This window comes from Dermochelys coriacea, chromosome 13 (assembly GCF_009764565.3).
Source record: "Dermochelys coriacea isolate rDerCor1 chromosome 13, rDerCor1.pri.v4, whole genome shotgun sequence".
NCBI lineage: Eukaryota > Metazoa > Chordata > Testudines > Dermochelyidae > Dermochelys > Dermochelys coriacea.
The window spans coordinates 37211425-37234234 of record NC_050080.1 but is presented as its reverse complement, the minus strand read 5'-3'; the positions used below and the strand labels follow the sequence as shown (position 1 = coordinate 37234234).

Below are 22810 nucleotides of genomic sequence, written 5' to 3'. Positions count from 1 at the left end.
GGGAGCGGTGGCAGGAAACCTCAGGGTCACTCACACATTCATCCAAATGCAGAGCTCGAGAGTCTCAGTTTCCAATCACAGCCTGTGTGGTTAGCTGTGGGGAAGGACAGAGCGTGCAACAGCCCAGCAGCTGGGGATCCTGGAAACTGCATGGCTGGGTTGCTGGAGAGCTGGATGGACGTTGTCCAACTCGATCACTGCCCAACTCAATGGATGCTGCCTAGCTAGGGAGGCTACAAAGCTGGCTCCCTGCACTTCTGCATGGAAAAGACCCTGTTGGAGATGTGCCTAGGAGGATCCAGGACTATTCTGGATGGAGGCTCACATCAGTGCTTCTTCATAGAATATAAGGTTTGGAAGGGACCTCAGGAAGTCATCTAGTCCAACCCCATGCTCAAAGCACGACCAATCCCCAGTTTTTGCCCCAGATCCCTAAATGACCCCGTCAAGGATTGAACTCACAACCCTGGGTTTAGCAGGCCAATGCTCAAACCACTGAGCTATTTCTCCCCCCTCTTGGCACATCTGGGACTCTTACTCATCTGCCCCATCCTCACTCAGCTCCCTGCCCATGTCTCTGTGCTGGGAGCTGAGGGTGACACTGATTGATCTCAGTGGTGGGGAACACGGCCCTTTGATCTTTCTCACGGTGGCCCAGCCATGAGCAAGGTGGGGCTGCACAGACCAGCCAGCTGCCTCGATCATAGCAACCATGGCAAGAGCGCTTCTTGATGGGCATTTCTACACTACAATCTTAAGTCAACCTAGGTTAGGTCAATTTACAGCCACAGTAGTTATTCCTGTGGCTGATGTCAGCACTATCTTCCAGAGCCTGGGATAGAACCCAAGAGTCCTGATTCCCAGGCCCCCCACTGCTCTTACCTAGATACTCCATTCCTCTCTGAGTTGGGGTGAGAAACCAGGAGTCCTGTCTTTCAGCCCCCTGTGACCAGAGGCCCCATTTGGTGCCAACCAATGAAGTGTTCATTGTCCTTCACAAGCCACTCAGGTCTCACACCTGACAAACTCACTACACCTACGACATCATTTCCCTGGGGCTAACCCACATCATAGCAAGGATCTTTGAAAATATAAAAGAGGGGAAGTGACATCATCACTTGGCCTCTCTCCCCCTCCCCTCCCATCTCAACACCTAGAATCATGTCAGGAAGACAAAGGCTTTGAGCAGGGGAAATTTGGTCCCAGGCTGGAAAAGAGTCCAGTTTGTGTATTGATGATCTGTAACCTGCTTGTACCATCTGTCAGAGTGAGAAAAGCTGTTTGATTCAAATCCTGCTTAGACTAAAATTTTAGAATATAGAAGGCATATTTACCTATTTATTTCTTCTCTAAGCTTTATGTCTCCCACTTATAATCACTTCAAATCGATCTTTCTGTAGTTAATCAATCTGCCTTGTATTTTACCTAAAACAGGGTGTTTTGATTGAAGTGCTTGGGAAATCTCAGCTTAGTTTACAAAGGATAGTGTTTGTCCTCTCCACATTGAGGGAGAGGCAAACTGGGCAATGAGCTTACACTGGCCAGGCTTCTGACCAGTGCAAGATGGTACAGTTCTGGGGTGCAAGGCTGGGGAGCTGGGGTGAATTGGCCAGAGCCTACATATTGATGGTTCATGAGTGGCTGGGAACGCATTAATGTAACTCCGTTGGGTATGTCCTGGTCTGTGGATGGCTGTGTAAGTGCAGGGCCTGCCCGAGGCTTGTAGCCTGACATCAGCATCACAGGGTGAGAGGCAGTCCAGGTTGGTGGGTTTGGAGGGGTCAGAGGTCCCACATGTCAGGTTGCACCCCCGAGACCCCATCACAGTGGTGCATCGAGCAGGGTGAAATGCACAGCTTGTTGTCCTGGGTGAGATTTGCACTTCATACACTGGTGTGGAGATTTTTAAGTGAGACTTTAAGTGTGGATGCTGAGAAAAGTCAAAGAGAAGGTTACTAGTTTGTTATTTTCTGTTTACTTATTTTGGGGGAAAGGAAATAGGGACAGGAAAAGCAGAGAGATGGACGAAAGTAATGCAGTTGCAAAGCTGGAGCTGTACAGACTGCAGGTGGCAGAAAAAGAGAAAGAACATCAGCAAATTTTGGAGCTAAGGGAACTGGAAATAGGGGCTCAGAAGCAAGCTGAGGAGTTAGGACATCAGCGAACCCTAGAGCTAAAAACCCAGGAAGCTGAGGAAAGAGAGAGCAAAGGCACCAACTGGCTCTGGCAGACAAGCAGAACCCGAACCCCCCTACACCACTTTTCAGAGTACCAGCCGTGTTAGTCTGTATTCGCAAAAAGAAAAGGAGGACTTGTGGCACCTTAGAGACTAAAAAATTTAATTGAGCATACGCTTTTGTGAGCTACAGCTCACTTCATCGGATGCATTCAGTGGAAAATACAGCGGGGAGATTTATATACATAGAGAACATGAAACAATGGGTGTTACCATACACACTGTAAGGAGAGTGATCGGGTAAGGTGAGCTATTACCAGCAGGAGAGCGGGGGCGGAGGGGGGGAACCTTTTGGTTAGTGATAATCAAGGTGGGCCATTTCCAGCAGTTGATAAGAATGTCTGAGGAACAGCGGGCGGGGGGTGGGGGACTAAACATGGGGAAATAGTTTTACTTTGTGTAATGACCCATCCACTCCCAATCTCTATTCAAGCCTAAATTAATTGTATCCAGTCTGCAAATTAATTCCAATTCAGCAGTCTCTCATTGGAGTCTGTTTTGGAAGGTTTTTGTTGAAGAATTGCAACTTTTAGGTCTCTAATCGAGTGACCAAAAAGATTGAAGTGTTCTCCGACTGGTTTTTGATAGTTATAATTCTTGACGTCTGTTGCCCCTCTGCCATGTACATTGGTCAAACTGAACAGTCTCTATGTAAAAGAATAAATGGACACAAATCAGACTTACATGCTGGAGGCTGGGTGTGAGCAGATCAGGAGTGGTGGCTCTCAGAGTGAAGTGGTGTGAACGACACCCTACGTTGCAGAATTGAGGGAACACACTGTTCAACAGTGCAGATTGTAGCCTGGGGAATGTCACGCTCCCATCCCCCACAGCAGTGGGGTCCTCCCTGGCCTGAACTCTGGGGTTGTCTCCCGTGGGATAGCAGGCCCAGGAGGTACCAGCTTTTCCCCCAGGCAGTCGGAGTCAGCCCCTCCAGCTCCTCTGCCCTGGTCTGTTATTAACATCTCTGGGCTCAAAGCCTGTCCAGCACAGCCGGGGCTGCACACTCTGAGTAGTGCCAGCATCGACTCAATCCCTGTCACAGGGGCAGGTTGGGGCTGGGGGGCCAAGCTGGCTGTGGATGTCAACTCCCCTGCCATAAGCACCCTCCAGGTTGTTTATTCTCCTCCCCCACTGAATTGCCACCTGCTCCATCCTCTCCCCTGCTTGCCTCTTGGGGATCATATCTGTGGGCTCCATCTCCATCTCCATATAAATAAGAAGAAAACTAAGAAGGAAGAAGTGGGGCCGCTTAACACTGAGGATGGAGTGGAAGTTAAAGATAATCTAGGCATGGCACAATATCTCAACAAATACTTTGCCTCAGTCTTTAATAAGGCTAAAGAGGATCTTGGGGATAATGGTAGCATGACAAATGGGAAGGAGGATATAGAGGTAGATATTACCATATCTGAGGTAGAAGCAAAACTGAAACAGCTTAATGGGACTAAATCGGGGGGCCCAGATAATCTTCATCCAAGAATATTAAAGGAATTGGCACCTGAAATTGCAAGCCCATTAGCAAGAATTTTTAATGAATCTGTAAACTCAGGAATAGTACCGAATGATTGGAGAATTGCTAATATAGTTCCTATTTTTAAGAAAGGGAAAAAAAGTGATCCGGGTAACTACAGGCCAGTTAGTTTGACATCTGTAGTATGCAAGGTCCTGGAAAAAATTTTGAAGGAGAAATTAGTTAAGGACATTGAAGTCAATGGTAAATGGGACAAAATACAACATGGTTTTAAAAAGGTAGATCGTGCCAAACCAACCTAATCTCCTTTTTTGAAAAAGTAACAGATCTTTTAGATAAAGGAAATGCAGTGGATCTAATTTACCTAGATTTCAGTGAGGCATTTGATACCGTGCCACATGGGGAATTATTAGTTAAATTGGAGAAGATGGGGATCAATATGAACATCAAAAGGTGGATAAGGAATTGGTTAAAGGGGAGACTGCAACGGGTCCTACTGAAAGGCGAACTGTCAGGTTGGAGGGAGGTTACCAGTGGAGTTCCTCAGGGATCGGTTTTGGGACCAATCTTATTTAATCTTTTTATTACTGACCTTGGCACAAAAAGTGGGAGTGTGCTAATAAAGTTTGCAGATGATACAAAGCTGGGAGGTATTGCCAATTCAGAGAAGGATTGGGATATTATACAGGAGGATCTGGATGACCTTGTAAACTGGAGTAATAGTAATAGGATGAAATTTAATAGTGAGAAGTGTAAGGTTATGCATTTAGGGATTAATAACAAGAATTTTAGTTATAAGTTGGGGACACATCAATTAGAAGTAACAGAAGAGGAGAAGGACCTTGGAGTATTGGTTGATCATAGGATGACTATGAGCTGCCAATGTGATATGGCTGTGAAAAAAGCTAATGCGGTTTTGGGATGCATCAGGAGAGGCATTTCCAGTAGGGATAAGGAGGTTTTAGTACTGTTATACAAGGCACTGGTGAGACCTCACCTAGAATACTGTGTGCAGTTCTGGTGTCCCATGTTTAAAAAGGATGAATTCAAACTGGAGCAGGTACAGAGAAGGGCTACTAGGATGATCCGAGGAATGGAAAACTTGTCTTATGAAAGGAGACTTAAGGAGCTTGGCTTGTTTAGCCTAACTAAAAGAAGGTTGAGGGGAGAGATGATTGCTCTCTATAAATATATCAGAGGGATAAATACAGGAGAGGGAGAGGAATTATTTAACCTCAGCACCAATGTGGACACAAGAACAAATGGGTATAAACTGGCCACCAGGAAGTTTAGACTTGAAATCAGACGAAGGTTTTTAACCATCAGAGGAGTGAAGTTTTGGAATAGCCTTCCAAGGGAAGCAGTGGGGGCAAAAGATCTATCTGGTTTTAAGATTCTACTTGATAAGTTTATGGAGGAGATGGTATGATGGGATAATGGGATTTTGGTAAGTAATCTTTAAATATTCAGGGTAAATAGGCCAAATCCCCTGAGATGGGATATTAGATGGATGGGATCTGAGTTACTATAGAAAATTCTTTCCTGGGTATCTGGCTGGTGAATCTTGCCCATTTGCTCAGGGTTTAGCTGATCGCCATATTTGGGGTCGGGAAGGAATTTTCCTCCAGGGCAGATTGGAGAGGCCCTGGAGGTTTTTCGCCTTCCTCTGTAGCATGGGCCATGGTTGACTTGAGGGAGGTTTCTCTGCTCCTTGAAGTCTTTGAACCATGATTTAAGGACTTCAATAGCTCAGACCTGGGTGAGGTTTTTCATAGGAGTGGGTGGGTGAGATTCTGTGGCCTGCGCTGTGCAGGAGGTCGGACTAGATGATCAGAATGGTCCCTTCTGACCTTAGTATCTATGAATCTATGAATCTCCCCGTTGTGCTCCCGCCGAGCTAGGCTGGGGGCCTCTGGCCACGAAGCAGCATGTTGGCAAGAGGATTTGCCAGAGGGCAGCTCTACTCTAGGGCTAGGTAGAAACGGAGCAGACCCTGCACAATGAAGGGCTCAATGCCAACCCAGGGCACTAGGAAACTGGGGGTGATGGCTGGTGCAGAAGGGAGTTGGGGGAAAGGCAGACTAGGCCTGGGGGAAACCGTGGGAAGGCGTTGGAGAAGCACCAGCCTTGAGTGATCCAGCCTGTGTTTTCTCTCCAAAGTGGGTGAGTTAGAGCCTGAGATCAAGCAAAACCTGGGTCCTAGCTGATAACCCCAGTCAGGACACCTGGCCCTGGTCCAAAGCACCTCCAGGGGTTTGTGTGTAGACTGTAGCAACTTAGGGCTCAGCCTGGGTGAGCTCTGCAGTGAAGACAGACCTGATCTATCGATCTATCTATCCATCCCCAGACACCCCCGGTATCTATCTATCTATCTATCTATCTATCTATCTATCTATCTATCTATCTATCTATCTATCTATCTATCTATCTCCATACACCCCCTGTATCTGTCTATCTATCTCTCTGTCTCTCCGTCTATCTATCTATCCCCATACACCCCCTGTATCTATCTATATATCTATCTGCCTATCCATCCCCATACACCCCCTATAGCTATCTATCTGTCTATCCATCCCCATACACCCCCTGTATCTCTCTCTCTCTCTCTCTTTCTCTCTCCTATTTGTCTTCTGATTTAGCAAGGTGCATAATCAGGTGTCTGACTTTAAGCACTTGCATATTCTGATTGGATGCAAAGGGGCTACTCACATGGGCTGCAATGTCGGAATGTGCTCAGTGCCTGGCTGAATTGGGGCCTTTCTCCCTTCTCCCCACACGTCCCCTTTAACTGTAGTTTCACACCCCACAACCTCCATCCCACGACCCCCACGACCTCAGAGGAACACTGAGCTGTGTGAGGAGTTTGGGGCAACCCACCTCTCACGATCAGCGAAACACTCAGGAGTCCAGACACCAACAGCAGCTGCTGCAAAAAGCCATTTAGTGCATCACAAGCTGTATCTGTGACCCACAGAGCAGAGAACATTGCATATTTTCCTCAGTGCTTTACAGAGACTATCCAGGGTACAAGCAGAAAGGAACGTGGTATGTGGTCTCCCTAGGGGGTGGCAGCTCCAGTCTGGCCCCAGGGTAGGGGACTGGCTGGCTCAGAGGGGTGGGGAAAGGGACCCAGGACCTTTCCCCATTACAGGGAGCCATTGCTGATCTGGCCACAAGGACTATGTTGATCATAAATCAATGAATAGCTAGGCCCAGACTAACAGAGAAGTCTGATCACACGTTTTCAGGAGCAGGTTGTGTAGCAGAAGGCTGTGGCTGGCCATGGGCTCTGTGTTGCTAGATTCCTCTCATGGTGTCAGTGATCCAGGGCATGAAGTGGGAAATCCATGTGTACACAGCAGGAGGTGCGATAATGTTCTTGATGCACTTGGAGACGATGCCCTTGGCCACTCCACGGCACACGAGCGGGCCTCCAGAATCGCCCTGCCCCAGAATAAACAGGGAGATGAGTTTTAATGCACTGATCATACCCAGGACTCCAGGGCTGTTTGGGCCTTTAAAGCCAGCCCATCTTAAAAAAAAAAATGAATTAGCACTGAGAAGCCCAGGATGGGGGATTCATAGAATCTAAGACCAGAAGCACCGTTGTGATTATCTAGTCTGACCTCCTGTGTGATGCTGTATAAAAATAAAGATGATTAGTTACAATAATTCAGTCACCATTGTTACAAAATTGCAATAAATCTTGTATAAAGCATGTCTTGTAAAGGTTATAATCTGTTAAGTGTGATTATCCTGTTTAAATCCATGTATCATTGTGGTATCTGAAGTTATGAATATTGGCTAGGTGTATCTCAAATATGTTTTGCTCTTGGGTGACACCCACCAGGCAGATTTACATCAGGACTAGCCAGCCATGTGTTGACAGCCCATTAAGGATATCAAGGGACCTCTTCAGAGGACTCCTGAAAGAGCATATGGGTAATGGAAGCCCAGTGACTCAGCAAGGCATGTAAGGACATGGGATAAAGACTTGTGATCTAAGACTCCATCTTTTGCCAGTAACTTTCCATGCACTTGGGCTGAAAGTATAAAAGTGGAGATGGTGACATAACTTCTTTATCTTCATCCCTGCTTCACTTCTCTGGACTGTGATTTCTAACAAGGAAGATTTGAACAATGGACTGAATGACCCCACAACCTGTCTGGGTGACCCACAGAGACTTTTTGCAAGCTAGCCAATTTACCATCACTGCTATGAACCTGATCTACAGACTCTGAAAATCACTTGTAAGGTATATGATTCTTTTAACCATTTAATAACACTCTTGTCTCTTTTATTTCTATAATAAAGATTTTAGCTTTTAGTTACTAAAGGTTTGGCTACAAGCATGATTTTGAGGTAAGATCGGAACTATACCTTGACCTGGTGAAGTGGCTGATCCTTTGGGATTAGAAGATCCCTATATATGATGAATCTGGTTTTCTGTAACCTCTCATCATAAAGACCAGTTGTATGGGTGGTAAGCCAAGGGCTGGACATGTGTTTTGGCTTCTTGTTAATCAGTGTGGTGAGAGAGAAGCTCACTTTTGTTACTGGCCTGGTGAAATTTAATTATAGAATAAGCCACCAGTTTTGGGCTGTCTGCTCTGGTTTTTGTACCAGACTGTCCTGAATTTGGCACTCTCAGCTGTGACCCACACTAGGCCGGCATGACACAGGCCAGTGAATGGTTCTGAATTAATTCCTGGTTGAACTAGAGCATATAATTTAAAAAAACATCCAGGCTTGATTTTAAAGTAGCCAGTGATGGAGACTTCATCATCATAGCTGATGCCAGCTGGTGGGACCAACAGCTCTGCAGTGCTAGCTGGGGCAGCTCCTGCCTTTAGCTCTGGATGTCCCTGGATCAATCCCAGGTGTGTCACTCAAGATGTGTTGTGTAAATGGGGAGTAGGTGGTGGGGTTGATCTGAAGCCTCCAAAGTGGCCAGGGCTGAGGATGGGACACGGGAGGTGATAGAGAGGATTCTACCTTTCAAGAGCTTGCCACATGGCCAGGGTCTGAGTGATCAACACGTTCTGGGCTGGGAAGGAATCTTTCCCCCAGGTCAGAGTGGTGGGGACCTTGCGGGGGGCGGGGGTTTCACCTTCCTCTGGGGCATGGGTCACATGTTGCAACAATCTGGGCACATCTTTCCCAATCCATTTCCTGCCACTGTGGGGCCTTGGGCATTGGTGGCCCCTCAGTCCCTCCTGTTCTCTGCCTGTCGCCACCACAGGTTTGTCTCCAGTGGGCAGTACTTAATTTGTGCCCAGGCTGAGCCCCAGCATTGCCAGACTTGGCCATCCATAGCCCTGGCACCTCTGGGCCTGCTGCATCAGGTGTGAATGTAAGTAATTGCTTGAGCCCTGGCACCTCTTTGATTATAAGTTAAGCCCTGCCTGTGGGCCGTGATGCCTTGGTCACATTTTGGCTGTTGGTTTTAGTGGGCGGATGCTGGGCAGGGTTGGTGGCCTGTGATCTACAGATTTTCAGACTGGATGATCTGGTCTGTTCTGGCCTCAACTCTGCCATGCCATGACTCCTAGGAGAGGCTCGTCTAGGATCTGAAAGATTGAAAGAGCCAGCTTGGGGCTGTCACCGACTGTAGCACTCAGGAATTGGGTGATGTCCCTGTCAACAGCGTGGGAGCCCTCCAGTGGGGCTCACACTGTCCTATGTCTCCTACATTTCCGGAACCCAAGCAGAGCAGCCGTGAGCTGGGAGCCAGGCCTCATGGGTTGTGCGTCGTTAATGAATGTCGTTATTTGGACCCTGCCATCCTGTGTCGTTCTTTCCACACTCCCATGGCATGTGAATCACGCAGGGAGGGGTCACTTGATACCGCTGGCCAATGTGTGACAATAAGGAGGTGAAGGTGTCAGTGTACGACCTGGGTGGAAGGCTCTGCAGTAGGATAGGCATGTTACTATGGTCTAGTCATTTAGGGCCAGATAATTAATAGGGCTGAGGTCCCACTGCACTTGCCAGACCCCTGTGAGCCCGGCTGACCCCACAATGCAGCTGAGGAAGGACAACCAGCAGCAGGAGCCCAAGCCAATCAGCCACTTACCAGATAAATTGACTTCTGGTCATCAGGGTTCCCTGCGCACAGCATGCTGGAGGGGTAATAGTAATGGTACTGGTTGTAACAGGTCTCATCGCTTTTCACCAACAGGTTCACTTCCTGAAGGGTGTTGGCTGTATCAGTCAGGCTAGTCCTCCCCCAGCCAGCCACGCTGCACATGGTCCGGGGGGCTCACTCTGCGATGAGCAGAAGTCAAATTAATTAGTGCCACCTCTTCAGTCAGATGCGCCTTGTGATGCAGCTGTTGGGACAAAGGGGAGGGGAATGAAACAGCCCATGAAGTGCAGTCAGAGTGTCTGTGTGTGTGTGTGTGTCTGTGTGTGTGTGTGTCAGATGGAGACAACTCAGAAACTCAAGACTCAAGGGGCAAGGTGATGGGATGGGGGTGGAACCTGCAGCAGTAGGAGGTCCCTGGGGGCAGGGGGATGGGAGTGGGAGATACCTGTAGCAGTGTGAGGTCTCTGGGGGCAGCGTGATGGGAGGGGGACTATGTTCCCTGTAAGTTGCACGCCTGTGTGGCCATGCAGGAGGCCACCAAGGGCTGCACAGCTGTGCACACTGCACTCACGGGCGTGGGGTGAGGTGGGGGTGGTGATGGGGGAGCTTGGGGCATGCAGGGCCGCAGCAACTCCCCCAGTGCCACGGTTGCGGTGCGGCAGGGAGAGACACCTCTGCCCCCTGCCCAACCCTGGGGCTGCCACAGGGAGAGAGGACTCCCCCAGCTCCAGGGCTTTGGCAGGGAGAGAGGACTCCCCCAGCTCCAGGGCTTTGGCAGGGAGAGAGGACTCCCGCAGCCCTGGAGCTGCTGCAGCTGGGAGAAATGCTCTCCCCCAGCCCAGGTGCTTCTTCAGGGAGAGGGGGCTGGGGGGAGTCCTCTCTCTCCGCCGCAGCCCTGGGGCAGCCTGCACCCCAAACCCCTCAACCCTGGCCCCACCTCAGAGCCCGCACCCCGAGCTGGAGCCCTCAACCCCCAAGCCTCAACCCTCTGCCCCAGCCTGAGCCCCCTCCCACACTCTGAACCCCTCGGCCCCACATCTGCCACACATCCCCTCCATATTGGTGCACATAACAATATTCATTCTACACATGGATGGTAATAATTAGTGAGAACATTGGATGGGGCCAGTATCAGCAGCAGTGTGAGGTCACTGGGGTGGGGTGATGGGATGGGGACGGTGCCTGCAGGAGTATGAGGTCACTGGGGTGGAGTGATGGGATGTGGACCGTACCTGCAGCAGCATGATGTCATTGTTAATGGGGTCTCTGTTGTATCGCGGGTGCAGGATCTGGTGACTCACAGGTATTTTCTGTTGGCTCCATTCCCATTGTCTAATATTATAGGCTCCCAGTGTGACAGTGATGTTGCTGTGAAACCCAAGAGCAATCCCTGGGTGTTAGGGGCAGAAGCATATGTCAGATGCAGATGAACACATGAGGGTCTGACTCATGAACAGGGACATGGAGGGGATGGGGCAGCCTGGGGCTGTCAGGCTGAGATCTCGGACTCAGCTTCTGCCAGCAAAAATGTACATACCCCTGTACACATTGCCTGCCCCGATCCGGCTCCATGGCTGGGGATTGGCTGGCTTGGAGGTGGGGGGGAGATATGGAACAAGGGGCCTTTCCCTTCTAGTGGGCACTGGTTACAGCATAAACACTTGCCCAGTGGCATTGGGGTCCCAGCCTCTGTCTCCACTAGTCCCTTGTGCTGTTCCCATGAGCTGCTTCACTCTTCATTGTCCTCCCTGCCCCTGGGTCTCAGCTCCCATCCAGCATGATCCACACAGGGGTCTATGCCCAGTTCCCCCAGCCCAGAGCCCTGCAGAGCTGTCCTGGGGCTGTGATCCCCTCCCTGCCCTGATCTGGGCAATGGGCCAGACCCCAGCTCGTGTCAATGGCCGTAGCCCCATTGATTTACCCAGAGCTGGAGCTGGACCATGGTTTGCCGAGGCCCCGAGAAACACACCGACGCCCCCTGAGCAGATCAGACCCCTGGCCTCTGCTCTCCCAGCCTGTCCTACTAACTGCTCCTTCCCTGCAACCAACCATGGCGCCAGAGCTCCCGGCTCCCCCATCACCTGCTAACGCCCGACCGGCCCTGACATCCCCAGCACAGAGGCGCTTACTCTCCATTGCAGTGAGCGGCCGTCAGCACGAAGTTCTCTGCCACCAGGAACCCTCCACACTGATAGCTCTTTTTTCTGCGTCGTATATCCAGATAGGCCACGTAGGACCTGGAGTGGGGCTGGGCTTCCTCTCCCCCAGTGTTCTCACCTGTGGAGGGGAGACCAGATTCATACAAAGAACCCCATCGTCTCCTTGGCCCAGGCTGGGACTGAGCTCCCCATCCCAAAAGGGAGTCCCCACTGCCTCAACCCACCCCCTATGATGCTCTCCCTGGGGGATCCCTGTGCCTAGAACTCTGCCCCCTCATCTCTCCCCCAGACTGGATACCCCATGGGGCTGGGAGGTGAATCGAAAACTCTGACCTCACTGGGTGGAGAATCAGTGCCAAACGCATAGGGAGTGGGTCGGTAATTGCACTGCCTTGAGTTAATGGCATTCATGGTCAAGGTCACCCCAAATTAGGTCAGGCAAGCCCCAAAAGGGCACTGACAATCTTACTGGCTGAATTTCCTTCAGTCAAGTTCCATCCCCCAGTCCAATGCTGCTCCCTTTATACTTCCAGTGTTGTCAATGCCGTGGGTAAAGAGACAGGGAGAGATCGTTTTGGGCATCTGCTCACCCTTCTTAGAGCTGTTTTTTTCTACAAGAACCATCACCAGCTGAGGTTCATGATACAGAAAGTGTGTGAACAGGAACTCCAAGCTGTTTCTTTGTCACAATGTCATTTTTTCGCCCATGTCCTCTTTCCTGCTCAAGAACGGACACTTAACCAGGTGATAGTCCAATTGATTACATTGACACCTGGCTGAGGCATTTGCTAGTCTTTTGTCTCTAGCGAACTGGTTTGTGGCTGCTCCCCAGAATTGGAACATATCTTAGTAAAACCATACAGTAGAATATTATAACTTTAGCTGCCACACATATTTTACCAGGACAGTAATGATCAGCAAATTATGAATTTTAGACAATACCTCACAAGGCATGCTTTGTATAAAATGTATCATAGTCCTGTAAAAGGGGTGAACATATGGGTATAGATTGTCACAAGCCCCTAGATAGCACCCACTGAACTCAAACCCTGAGACCCCCCCATTCACCCCAAAATCCCAGGGGCCCCTGATCCCAGCCGTACTCACCAGCCCAAGCCCCAGGGGGCAGGAGAAAGGCCATGGGGAGCAGGAGCAAGATCTGTACCTTCATATTTGGAGTCAGTGCAGGGACAGTGCATCTGCCTCATGCCTGGGGGCTTTATAGACTCAGCAGGGGGAGATCTTGGGGGCAGGAAACCTCAGGGTTGCCCACACACTCATCTAAATGCAGAGCTCAGGCAACTCAGTTTCCAACCACAGCCAACCGCATGGGGTGAGGGGAAGGACAGGCCGTGTGTCAGCCAGGAAGCCTGCACAGCTGGATGGATGCTGCCTGTCTGGGTCTCTCCACAGCTCAATGGATGATGCACCACTGAATGGAGAGGACCCCGGTGGACACATGTCTAGAAGGATCCAGGGGTTTTCTGGTTGCCAGCTCACAGCTGTGCACATCTGGGGCTCTTACTCAACTGGGCCCATCATCGCTCAGTTCCCTGCCCATGTCTCTGTGCTGGGGTCTGTGGGTGACAGTGACAGATCTCAGTGGTGGGTAGGAACGTGGCCCTTTGATCTTTCTCAGGGTGGCCCAGCCGAGAACAGGGTGGGGCTGGGCAGAGCAGCTGTGAGCTCCAATCACAGCGACTGCGGCAGGAGGGTTTCTGAGAAGCCCCCTGGTGAGACTTTGACCAAGTGAATGGGATGTGGCAGCCTGTGTGATGCCATACAGCTGGGAGCTATGACTGTGCAGCACCAGAGGGTAAATGACACAGCACAGATAGGGATAGAACCCAGGAGTCCTGGCTCCCAACCCCCCCTGCTCTAACCCACTAGACCCCACTCCCCTCCCAGAACCAGGGATAGATCCTAGGAGTCCTGGCTCCCAGCTCCCCTTGCTGTAACCACTAGACCTCACTCCCCTCCCAGAGCCCTAAAATAGAGGCAGTAATCACTGCAGATTAGAAACCATGTCGCAGGTTTAAAAGGCCCCATGTCTCGTTCCCCACCCCCACTAAGCCAGCCAGTCCCCAATTGTGGGACTGGATCAGAGCCAGCACCCCCGAAAGGGGAAAGGCCCCACATCCAATTTCCCATCCCGTGATCCAGCCAGTCCCCCTCCCATTGGTGTCAACCAACGACGTGTTCATTGTCCTTCACAAGCCAGTCCTGTCTCATACCTGACTGACTCACTACACCTCACACACCTATTCCCTGGTCTTTAGCCCTGAAGGGTAGTATGTGAGGACACTGAAAGCTGGTAACTTGTCAAGCTTCATGCTCGTTGTCGTGTGTACAGGTACTAATTCAGGGATAGTGTTTCTATCCTGACACCTACGGCTCATGGGCTTGGAGTGACCATCCAGGGAATCTCATGGTTGGGGGATAGCTCGTTCACACAGGAGATAGCTGGCAGCCCTCCCTGGTTAGCTGGTGATGGACTATATGGTGTGATGCTGGCAGGCCCAGGCAGCTGGCATTAACTAAGAACTAACAAACTCATAGCTGGAGACGGTTGGTTGGTTCACCTGTGTGTTAATTTCACTCAAAAGAGGGATGAGTCTTACAAGAACATATTCAGTGTTTACAGTCTATGAAATGCTTGTACCTTGCTGCCTGCATCAATCTCACGTGCAATGTCTGTGTTCCAGGCTATAAGGAAACATGAATGTTTTGCTTTATAACATTGAAAGTGTTTGCTCTGAACTTGGGAACCCTGGCATGGGAATCCTCTGCCCCCCCCCCAGCATCCAGACAGACAGACTATCAAAATCAGATGGCCCATCCCAGACCATTACAATATAAAAAATTAGTTAATAGCCCTCTGGCCACTGGGAAATGTGACGTGCAAGGAAGTGTTGTGGGCTTGGAGGCTGAATGACGTAAATAAAAGGAAGCCACAAGGCAATTTTCTGTCTTTTGGGCTGTTTGACGTCTGAGTGGGCTAGAGCCACCAAACTGGCACCAGAGCTCCCCAGGGGTTGCCTTGAGAGACAGTTTGAACTGCAGACCACTACAGCTCTGGCACTCTTCAGATTTAGATGGTAACTCATTGGGGTGTATATGTTTGGCTGCTTTAACGTGGAAATAACTCTGTTATTCCTTTTTCCTAGTACATAAACCTTATATAATTCATTAAGAACATAAGAACGGCCATACTGGGTCAGACCAAAAGTCCATCTAGCCCAGTATCTTGTCTTTTAACAGTGGCCAATGCCAGGTAGCCCAGAAGGAATGAACAGAACAGGTAATCATCAAGTGATCCATCCCGTCACCCATTCCCAGCTTCTTGCAAACAGAGGTTAGGGCCACCATCCCTGCCCATCCTGGCTAATAGCCATTGATGGACCTATCCTCCATGAATTTATCTAGTTCTTTTTTGAACGCTATTATAGTCTTGGACTTCACAACATCCTCTGGCAAAGAGTTCCACAGGTTGACTGTGCGTTGTGTGAAGAAATACTTCCTTGTTTTAAACATGCTGCCTACTAATTTCATTTGGTGACGCCTAGTTCTTGTGTTATGAGAAGGAGTAAATTTATTTATTTACTCCTTATTTACTTTCTCCACACCAGTCATGATTTTATAGAGCATTATTAAATCCATCTTCTCCAACCCATCCTAATCCAAGTCTCCAATATTGCAACCAGTACAGGTAAGACAGTCAAGGCAGATCAGTTTATCTTTTGTTTTATGTGAATTTTCCCTGTGTTAAAAGAGAGGTTTATTTCTGTTTTCTGTAACTTTAAGGTTTTGCCCAGAGGGGGGTCCTCTGTGTTTTGAATCTGAATACCCTGTAAAGTATTTTCCGTCCTGATTTTACAGAGATGATTTTTACCTTTCTTTCTTTTTTTATAAAACCCTTTTTTAAAGAACCTGACTGATTTTTCCATTGTTCCAAGATCCAGGGATTTGGGTCTTTGATGATTTTGTAACCAATTGGTTAGAATATTATTTTCAAGCCTCCCCTGGAAAGGGGGTGTGTAGGGTTTGGGGGGATATTTTTGGGGAAAACATCTCCAAGTGGGCTCTTTCCCTGTTCTTTGTTTAAAACACTTGGTGGTGGCAGCATACTGTTCAAGGACAAGGCAAAGGTTGTACCTTGGGGAAGTTTTGAACCTAAGCTGGTAAGAATCAGCTTAGGGGGTCTTTCATGCGCGTCCCAACATCTGTACCCTAGAGTTCAGAGTCGGGAAGGAACCCTGACAGGAGTATTGAGAAAATGTCATCAAAGAAGATTCAGTGGGAGTTTTACAGATCTGGATGAAATTCTTTGTTGGAGTTTAAATTGTAACTTTCCCCTTGCCCCAAAAAGAAAGGAACAAAACTTCCATTACATTTTTTCCCCTTGATTTTCGGTCAAGTCAAGCAGTTTGTAGAACGGATCAGAAATTTCCCATCCACCTTTTTGACCAAAGAGTAGACTTCCAAGGGGGTGGGGGAGAGGGAGGGAAGAGTTTTGAAAACGTTTGAGGCAATCACCAAAAAAATTAAATGAAAAAATCTTTAACCACCAGAACAAACCTCCATGTGTTGATACTTTCAAACACAGATCAGCAGACTTTCCAGAAAATACTTTACAGAATCACAGAGAGACAAGGCGGGTGAGGTGGTATCTTTTATTGGACCAGCCTGTCTCATCCACCTTGTCTCTCTAATATCCTGGGACCTCGCAATTTGTTTCTAAAACTAAAACCTACAACGTTTGACGGGGCCTGTTTACGGTTTTAAAATAATGTGCATCAGGAAACACCAAGAAGACACTGTTTATTGATTGGCTTTACCATGCGCTCATCACCATAGTGGCTGGGCTCTAGACACAGCTCCAAGGAGATAAATCCATACAGCTAAGTGAGGAATGCTGTTTTTATAGCTGGGAAACTGAGGCAGAGAGCAAAGAAGGTGCTTGCCTAAGGTTAATCCTGCAGCTTTCTCATTGTTTTCTTGATCCAGAGGATGTACGCCGAGACCCTGGTGAACACCCTGGGGGGGGACCCGTCATCTTTGCCGAAAGAGACGATGCCCTGGGCCGTCCCGTCACAGACCAGGGGGCCCCCAGAGTCACCCTGCAAAATAAACGCCAGGTGTTGAAGCTGGTTTCAGCTGTCTTTCCCATGGGGTGCGTGTCCCTTGGTAAAGCTCAGGATCTCAGCATCGCCCCGTGCTGGGCCAAGGTGGTAGGACACGTGCAGGGCAGGTGGGATATTTACCTTAAAGGATGATTTATTCAATTCCTTTGGGTCGCCCACGCAGAGCATGGAGTTGGGGTTGAAATGGGAGTAGCGCGTGCACCTGTCTGCCTCCATCACCTTCAAGTTGACCTCCTGTAGCGTGCTTGGCAGGGAAAACCCCCTGGCCCGGGTATTTCCCCAGCCTGCTACGTTGCAGATGTCACTTGGCATCACCTCTTCACCGTCCTCGGGCAGGGGGATGAGCTGCACGGCCTTCGTCAGCTTCGCTTTACTCTTCAGCTGCAAGGAGAGCGGGCAAGGGAAAGGGTGGCAGCAAGGCCTAGTGGATAAAGCTCTGGGCTGGGACTCAGGAGACCTAGGGTCTGTTTCTAGCTCTTCCAATGCTCTTGGGCAAATCACAGCCTCACTCTGTGCCTCAGTTTCCCTGCCAACCGTTTGTCTATTTATAATGTGAGCTCTTTGGAGCAGAGCTGTGGTTCACTGTGTCTGTGCAGCGCCTGGCACAATGGGGCCCTGATCTCTGTTGGGGTCTGTGCAGCGCCTTGCACAATGGGGCCCTGATTTTGATTGAAATGCCACCATAATACAAATAACTTCTGAAACCACATTTTTTTAAGGATTTTGGTTTTGGGACTGTGTGTATGTGAGAAAGATGCCGCTCCCTTCTGCAGGAGGGGACGAGATCCCTGCCCTGTATATGTCCGGAGAGAAGAATGATCAATTTACAGGGGGGAAAATAATTTTTCATACCATTCAGAATTTTTCATATTTTTTAAATAATCAGATGCAAAATAAAATTTTCAGTTAAAAAAATCCGTTTTGAAATTCAGAGATTCTTTCCCCACTTTCTGTCACTTTGAACTTTTTCTTGCAGTGAAAAGCAAAACAAGAAACAAAAAAAGGAACCAAATGTGGGAATGTGTTGGAGGGGGCCCACATTTCCCACATTTGCATAGCATAGAGGGGGAAAGAAAACATGTCTATTATTTTTTAATTCTTCCCAATTTTTTGCCAGTGGGGAAAAATAAATAAGGGAGAGAAAACAAATTTCTCTGTCACTCCCTTGCACTTTTTTATCTTTTATCTCTAACTGAGTATTGGAGGCAGGGGAATAAAAACTGGTGAAAAGTGGAAAATTTCTCCAGTGTTTTAAAAGCATCATTTAAAAAAAAAAACAACAGAAAAAAACCCATATTTCTTCAGCAATTCTCTCATTTTGATTTTTTTTTATAGGCGCGGTTAGGCAAAAGCTAAGTTTTTTTCAGGAAAAGATTTCAGTTTGGGGCAAACACCCCATTTTTGACCAAAAAACAAACAAAAATGTCATGTTGAGTAAAAATTTGAATACTCTAAATGTTGGGTCATTATTATTATGCTATATTAGGTGTATTATGGTAGCACCTAGGGCCCCAGTTATGACCCATGACCCCACTGTGGAAGGTGCTGTACATTATTTATTAGAACAGGGCGTCCAGTGGCACCTTAAAGACTAACAGATTTATTTGGGCATAAGCTTTCAGATGCAAGAAGTGGGTTTTTTACCCAAGAACGCTTATGCCCAAATACATATGTTAGTCTTTAAGGTGTCACCGGACTCCCTGTTGTTTTTGTGGGTACAGACTGACACGGCTACCCCCAGTCACGACCCATGACCACATTGTGCCAAGCACTGCGCAAACCCAGATTGAAGCGACAGTCCATGCCTCAAAAAGCTGACTCTCTAAGCCAAGAGCCACAACAGAGCCTGGCATCAAACCCAGATGTGCTGGCTCCCAGACCCCTCCCCAATCTAACCACTAGACCCTACTCCCCTCCCAGAGCCAGGAGAGAACCCAGACAGACTAACAGGGACGTAACAGGAGAAAATCAGTCATTGGTACCTGGAGTAACATGAGGTCATTCTCCTGTGTCTTTTTGTTGTATTTCGGATGGGGAATTTTCCGTCGGACAGCCAAGCGTTGCTGGCTCCGCTCCCACTTGGTCACATCGTGAGCTCCCAGATACACCACGATTTTTCTGGGAATGCAGAGAGTCATGGCTGGGAATGGGGTAGGGTTGAGCGGTCCTAGATCCCACTGGCCTCCCTCACCCAAAACTCATCCATGCTGCCCCAACCTTCTGGGGTGTGTTAAAATAGGAACCAGACGCAGAGATTTTCAAAGCCACGAAAAGCAGCTGCAGTGAAACAGTTACGTACAGAGAGAGGAATGGTTGTCAATAGGGTTCAGAATTAATGTCTCCATGGAGCTGAATGAGGGTGGAGCTATTATTGTCAAGTCATGCTTGAGGAGTTACCCTATGGCGTGGTCTAGTAGGTAGAGTGCAGGAGGGGGACTCAGGAGACCTGGGTTCTATTCACAGCCTTGCTGGATGACCTTGGACAAATCACTGCCCCTCTTTGTATCTCAGTTTCACCATCTGTAGAATGGGGATTGTACATTCTAAGGCCACAAGGCATCACTGTGATCATCTAGTCCGACCTCCTTCTCTTGGTTAAGATAAACAGATTGAGCTCCTTGAGTCTCTCACTCTAAGGCAAGTTTTCCAATCCTTTAATCATTCTTGTGGCTCTTTTCTGACCCCTTTCCCAATTGTCAACATCTTTCCTGAATTGTGTGGTGCCAGAACTGGACACAGAACCCCAGCAGCGGTTGAACCAGGGCCAAATCCAGGGGAAAATAACCCCTCTACTCCTACTTGAAATTCCCCTTTTTTATATATCCCCAGGATAATGATTCCAACCCTTTTGTTAAGTGCTTTGAGATCTTCGGATGAGAAGAGCTAGATATTATAATTAACCTCACATTGGCTGAGATTTGCAAAGTTGTCAAGGGCTTTTAGACCCCCTATTTAATTTTAATGGGGATTGGCCATGCACATCCCTTAGGCACCTTTGAAAATCTCATCTCATCTCTTCGAAAAGCAAAATTCATTCAATCGGTGTTCTGCAAATCAGGAAACAGCAGGATCAAGCAAACTGTCCCATTTATAAAAAGACTTAACCATCTAGCCCCAGCAGCTGCAAAGATATCCTTAAGTCCCCCACTTTATTAACACTTCCTGGTCCTCTCTAGGACTGGGAGGACAAAGAACTCTGTGACTGAGATTTGGGGATTTGGACCCTTCTGGTTTGGTGTAATGGGAATGGGTTGTCCAGTTCCCCTAGGTGACTTAAAAATGCCAGCCCATAAGCTTGACTTACGCCCACAGAGACTGCCTGGAACAATAGCCCTGCCTCTGTTCATCTCGGCCAGGCCATTAACTCTGAACCCTACCGGTGACAAATTAAATATCAGCATTTAATTCCACTTTAGTGGACACCCAGGCAGAGTAAACAATCCCACCTATCCCCACGGGCAGTAAGCCACAGCTGATCCCTCTTTGGGGATTCCCCCAGAGGCAACAACTTTGAAACTGAGGGTCAAGAAGCAGGCACTTACCCGAGGTCACAGTGCGCAGCTGTCAGCACAAAGTCCTTTTGAATCAGAAATCCTCCACACCTTTTGTGCTCATCCTTCATGCTGATGTTGAGGAAGGCCATGTAGGGTTTGCAGTGGGCCCGGGCTTCCCTTCCACCAGTGATCCATCCTGGTGGAGATATCCCCACACCAGGATATGATTAATGTCAGCCTCTGGGCAGATTAGCTTGACTCAAGAACAACACACACCTCTGTGTCCCTGTGGACACGGGCCCTGCATCTCCCCCTGTAGCTAAGCAACTTTAGCAATGGCATCAACTTGGCCCCAGCCTTCTTCAACCCATGGCATCCCAGCTGGGTCCTAGGGTGAGCACAACGCCCAAGGCAGAAGCGTCTGACTCTGGGGAGGACCCAGGATATGCCAACAGCCACAACAGCACTGAACGGGTCCTGATACCCTCCGTACTCACCAGCCAGAGCCCCGGGGGGCAGAAAAAAAGCCGTGGGGAGCAGGAACAGAAGCTGCATTATCAGAGCCATCCGGGGAAGGGGACAATGCATCTGCCTCAGCCCTTGGTGATTTATAGACCCAGCAGGAAACCTGCAGGTCACATATACGTGCTCATCTGAGCGGCAGGTTCAGACTCTGTTCAACCACAGCCGACCACATAGGCTGAGGGGAAGGACAGGCCATGCGTCAGCCTAGCAGCTGGGTCCCTACACAGCTGGATGGATGATGGACAGAGAAGACCCTGGTGGGGGGATGTGTGCAGCAGGGCTGTTGCTGGTGAGGGCTCACAGCTGGGCACATATGGGGCTCTTACTCATCTGGCCCCATCCTTGCTCAGCTTCCTGCCCATGTCTCTGTGCTAGGGGCTGTGTGTGACAGTGACTCATCTGGGTGGTGGGTGGAAACGTGGTCCTTTGATCTTTCTCACAGTGGCCCAACTATGAACAGGATGAGGCTGGGCAGACCAACCATGGGCCCCGATCACAGCAACCGAGGCGCAAGGGTTTCTGAGAAGCCCCCCGGCGAGTCTGTGACCACGCGAAGGGAATGTGGCAACCTCTGTGACACCATATAGCTGGGAGCTATGACTGTGCAGCACCAGAGGGGAAATGACACAGCAGAGCCTGGTATCAAACCCAGATGTGCTGGCTCCCAGACCCCTCCCCAATCTAACCACTAGACCCTACTCCCCTCCCAGATCCAGAAGAGAACCCAGGTGTCCTGGCTCTGAGACCCTCCCGCTGTCAGGAAGGGATGCCTGGTGTTATGTGGAGCTGGATCAGGAGGCACAGATGCCCCCATCCCCCGATCCCTTCCCTTTCCCTCTCCTTGTGTGTGGGATCATGGTGCTGTCTCTGCTCTGGAGGGTCCATATGGTTGTGGATGGGAGGGTTATAAACACCCCATGGACCACCTCATGCCCCCGTCCCGCATGCACAGAGCCCAATGACCTGCCCAGTCCCCCAGATGTCTTCTAAGAACACTGGGTTAGTAGCTGTCACACCCTTGACCCCCTTAATCCCCTCACCATCCTTCCCTCCTCTGTGACACCCCCCGCATGTCCTTGAACTCCTGCCATCCTCTGCTTCAATCCCCACAAACTCCCACCGAATGCCCTGGAAATCCTCCATACTCCCATTTAATCCCCCAACCTCCCATTTCATTCTCTGAGAATTCCGCTTTATTTCCCCAACCTCCCCTTTAATTCCCCTGGTATTCCCCTTTAACCCCAACCTCCCCTTTAATTCCCCTGGTATTCCCCTTTAACCCCCAACCTCCCCTTTAATTCCCCCGGTATTCCCCTTTAACCCCCCAACCTCCCCTTTAATTCCCCCGGTATTCCCTTTTAACTCCCCAACCTCCCCTTTAATTCCCCTGGTATTCCCCTTTAACCCCCAACCTCCCCTTTAATTCCCCCGGTATTCCCTTTTAACTCCCCCAACCTCCCCTTTAATTCCCCCGCTATTCCCCTTTAACTCCCCAACCTCCCCTTTAATTCCCCCGCTATTCCCCTTTAACTCCCCAACCTCCCCTTTAATTCCCCCAGTATTCCCTTTCAACTCCCCCAACCTCCCCTTTAATTCCCCCGGCGCCCGATATTCCCTTTTAACCTCCCAACCTCCCCTTTAATTCCCCCGCTATTCCCCTTTAACTCCCCAACCTCCCCTTTAATTCCC

General features: G+C 49.2%; 2 protein-coding genes and 1 pseudogene across 2 annotated transcripts in view; 1 reads left to right on the top strand and 2 right to left on the bottom strand.

The window, feature by feature from the left end:
* Positions 1-6634: 6634 nt before the first annotated feature.
* On the bottom strand, positions 6635-13352 carry LOC119841851 (annotated as a pseudogene).
* Positions 13353-14235: 883 nt separating this feature from the next.
* LOC119841968 (mast cell protease 1A-like) lies at positions 14236-22126 on the bottom strand. The gene is made up of 5 exons (XM_038369815.2): positions 21094-22126; positions 20645-20792; positions 19085-19220; positions 17223-17483; positions 14236-17078 (listed from the first exon to the last, which is right to left on the bottom strand). Exons 1-5 carry the CDS (start codon positions 21182-21184, stop codon positions 16929-16931), a joined length of 786 nt encoding a protein of 261 aa, XP_038225743.1. The 5' UTR covers positions 21185-22126; the 3' UTR covers positions 14236-16928.
* The window catches only part of EMC4 (ER membrane protein complex subunit 4), a 4089-nt gene continuing 2882 nt past the window's right edge, over positions 21604-22810 (top strand). Inside the window, exon 1 of the mRNA XM_043495622.1 lies at positions 21604-21694. Coding sequence (XP_043351557.1) covers positions 21604-21694 — 91 coding nt within the window. The remainder of the gene's footprint in view (positions 21695-22810) is intronic.

Coding starts and splice junctions, on each gene's coding strand:
- LOC119841968 (XM_038369815.2), bottom strand. CDS start 21,184: ATGCATTGTCCCCTTCCCCGGATGGCTCTGATAATGCAGCTTCTGTTC. Junction 20,793..21,093: donor GCCCCCCGGGGCTCTGGCTG/GTGAGTACGGAG, acceptor TATCTCCACCAG/GATGGATCACTGGTGGAAGG. Junction 17,079..17,222: donor TGAATAAATCATCCTTTAAG/GTAAATATCCCA, acceptor TTTATTTTGCAG/GGTGACTCTGGGGGCCCCCT.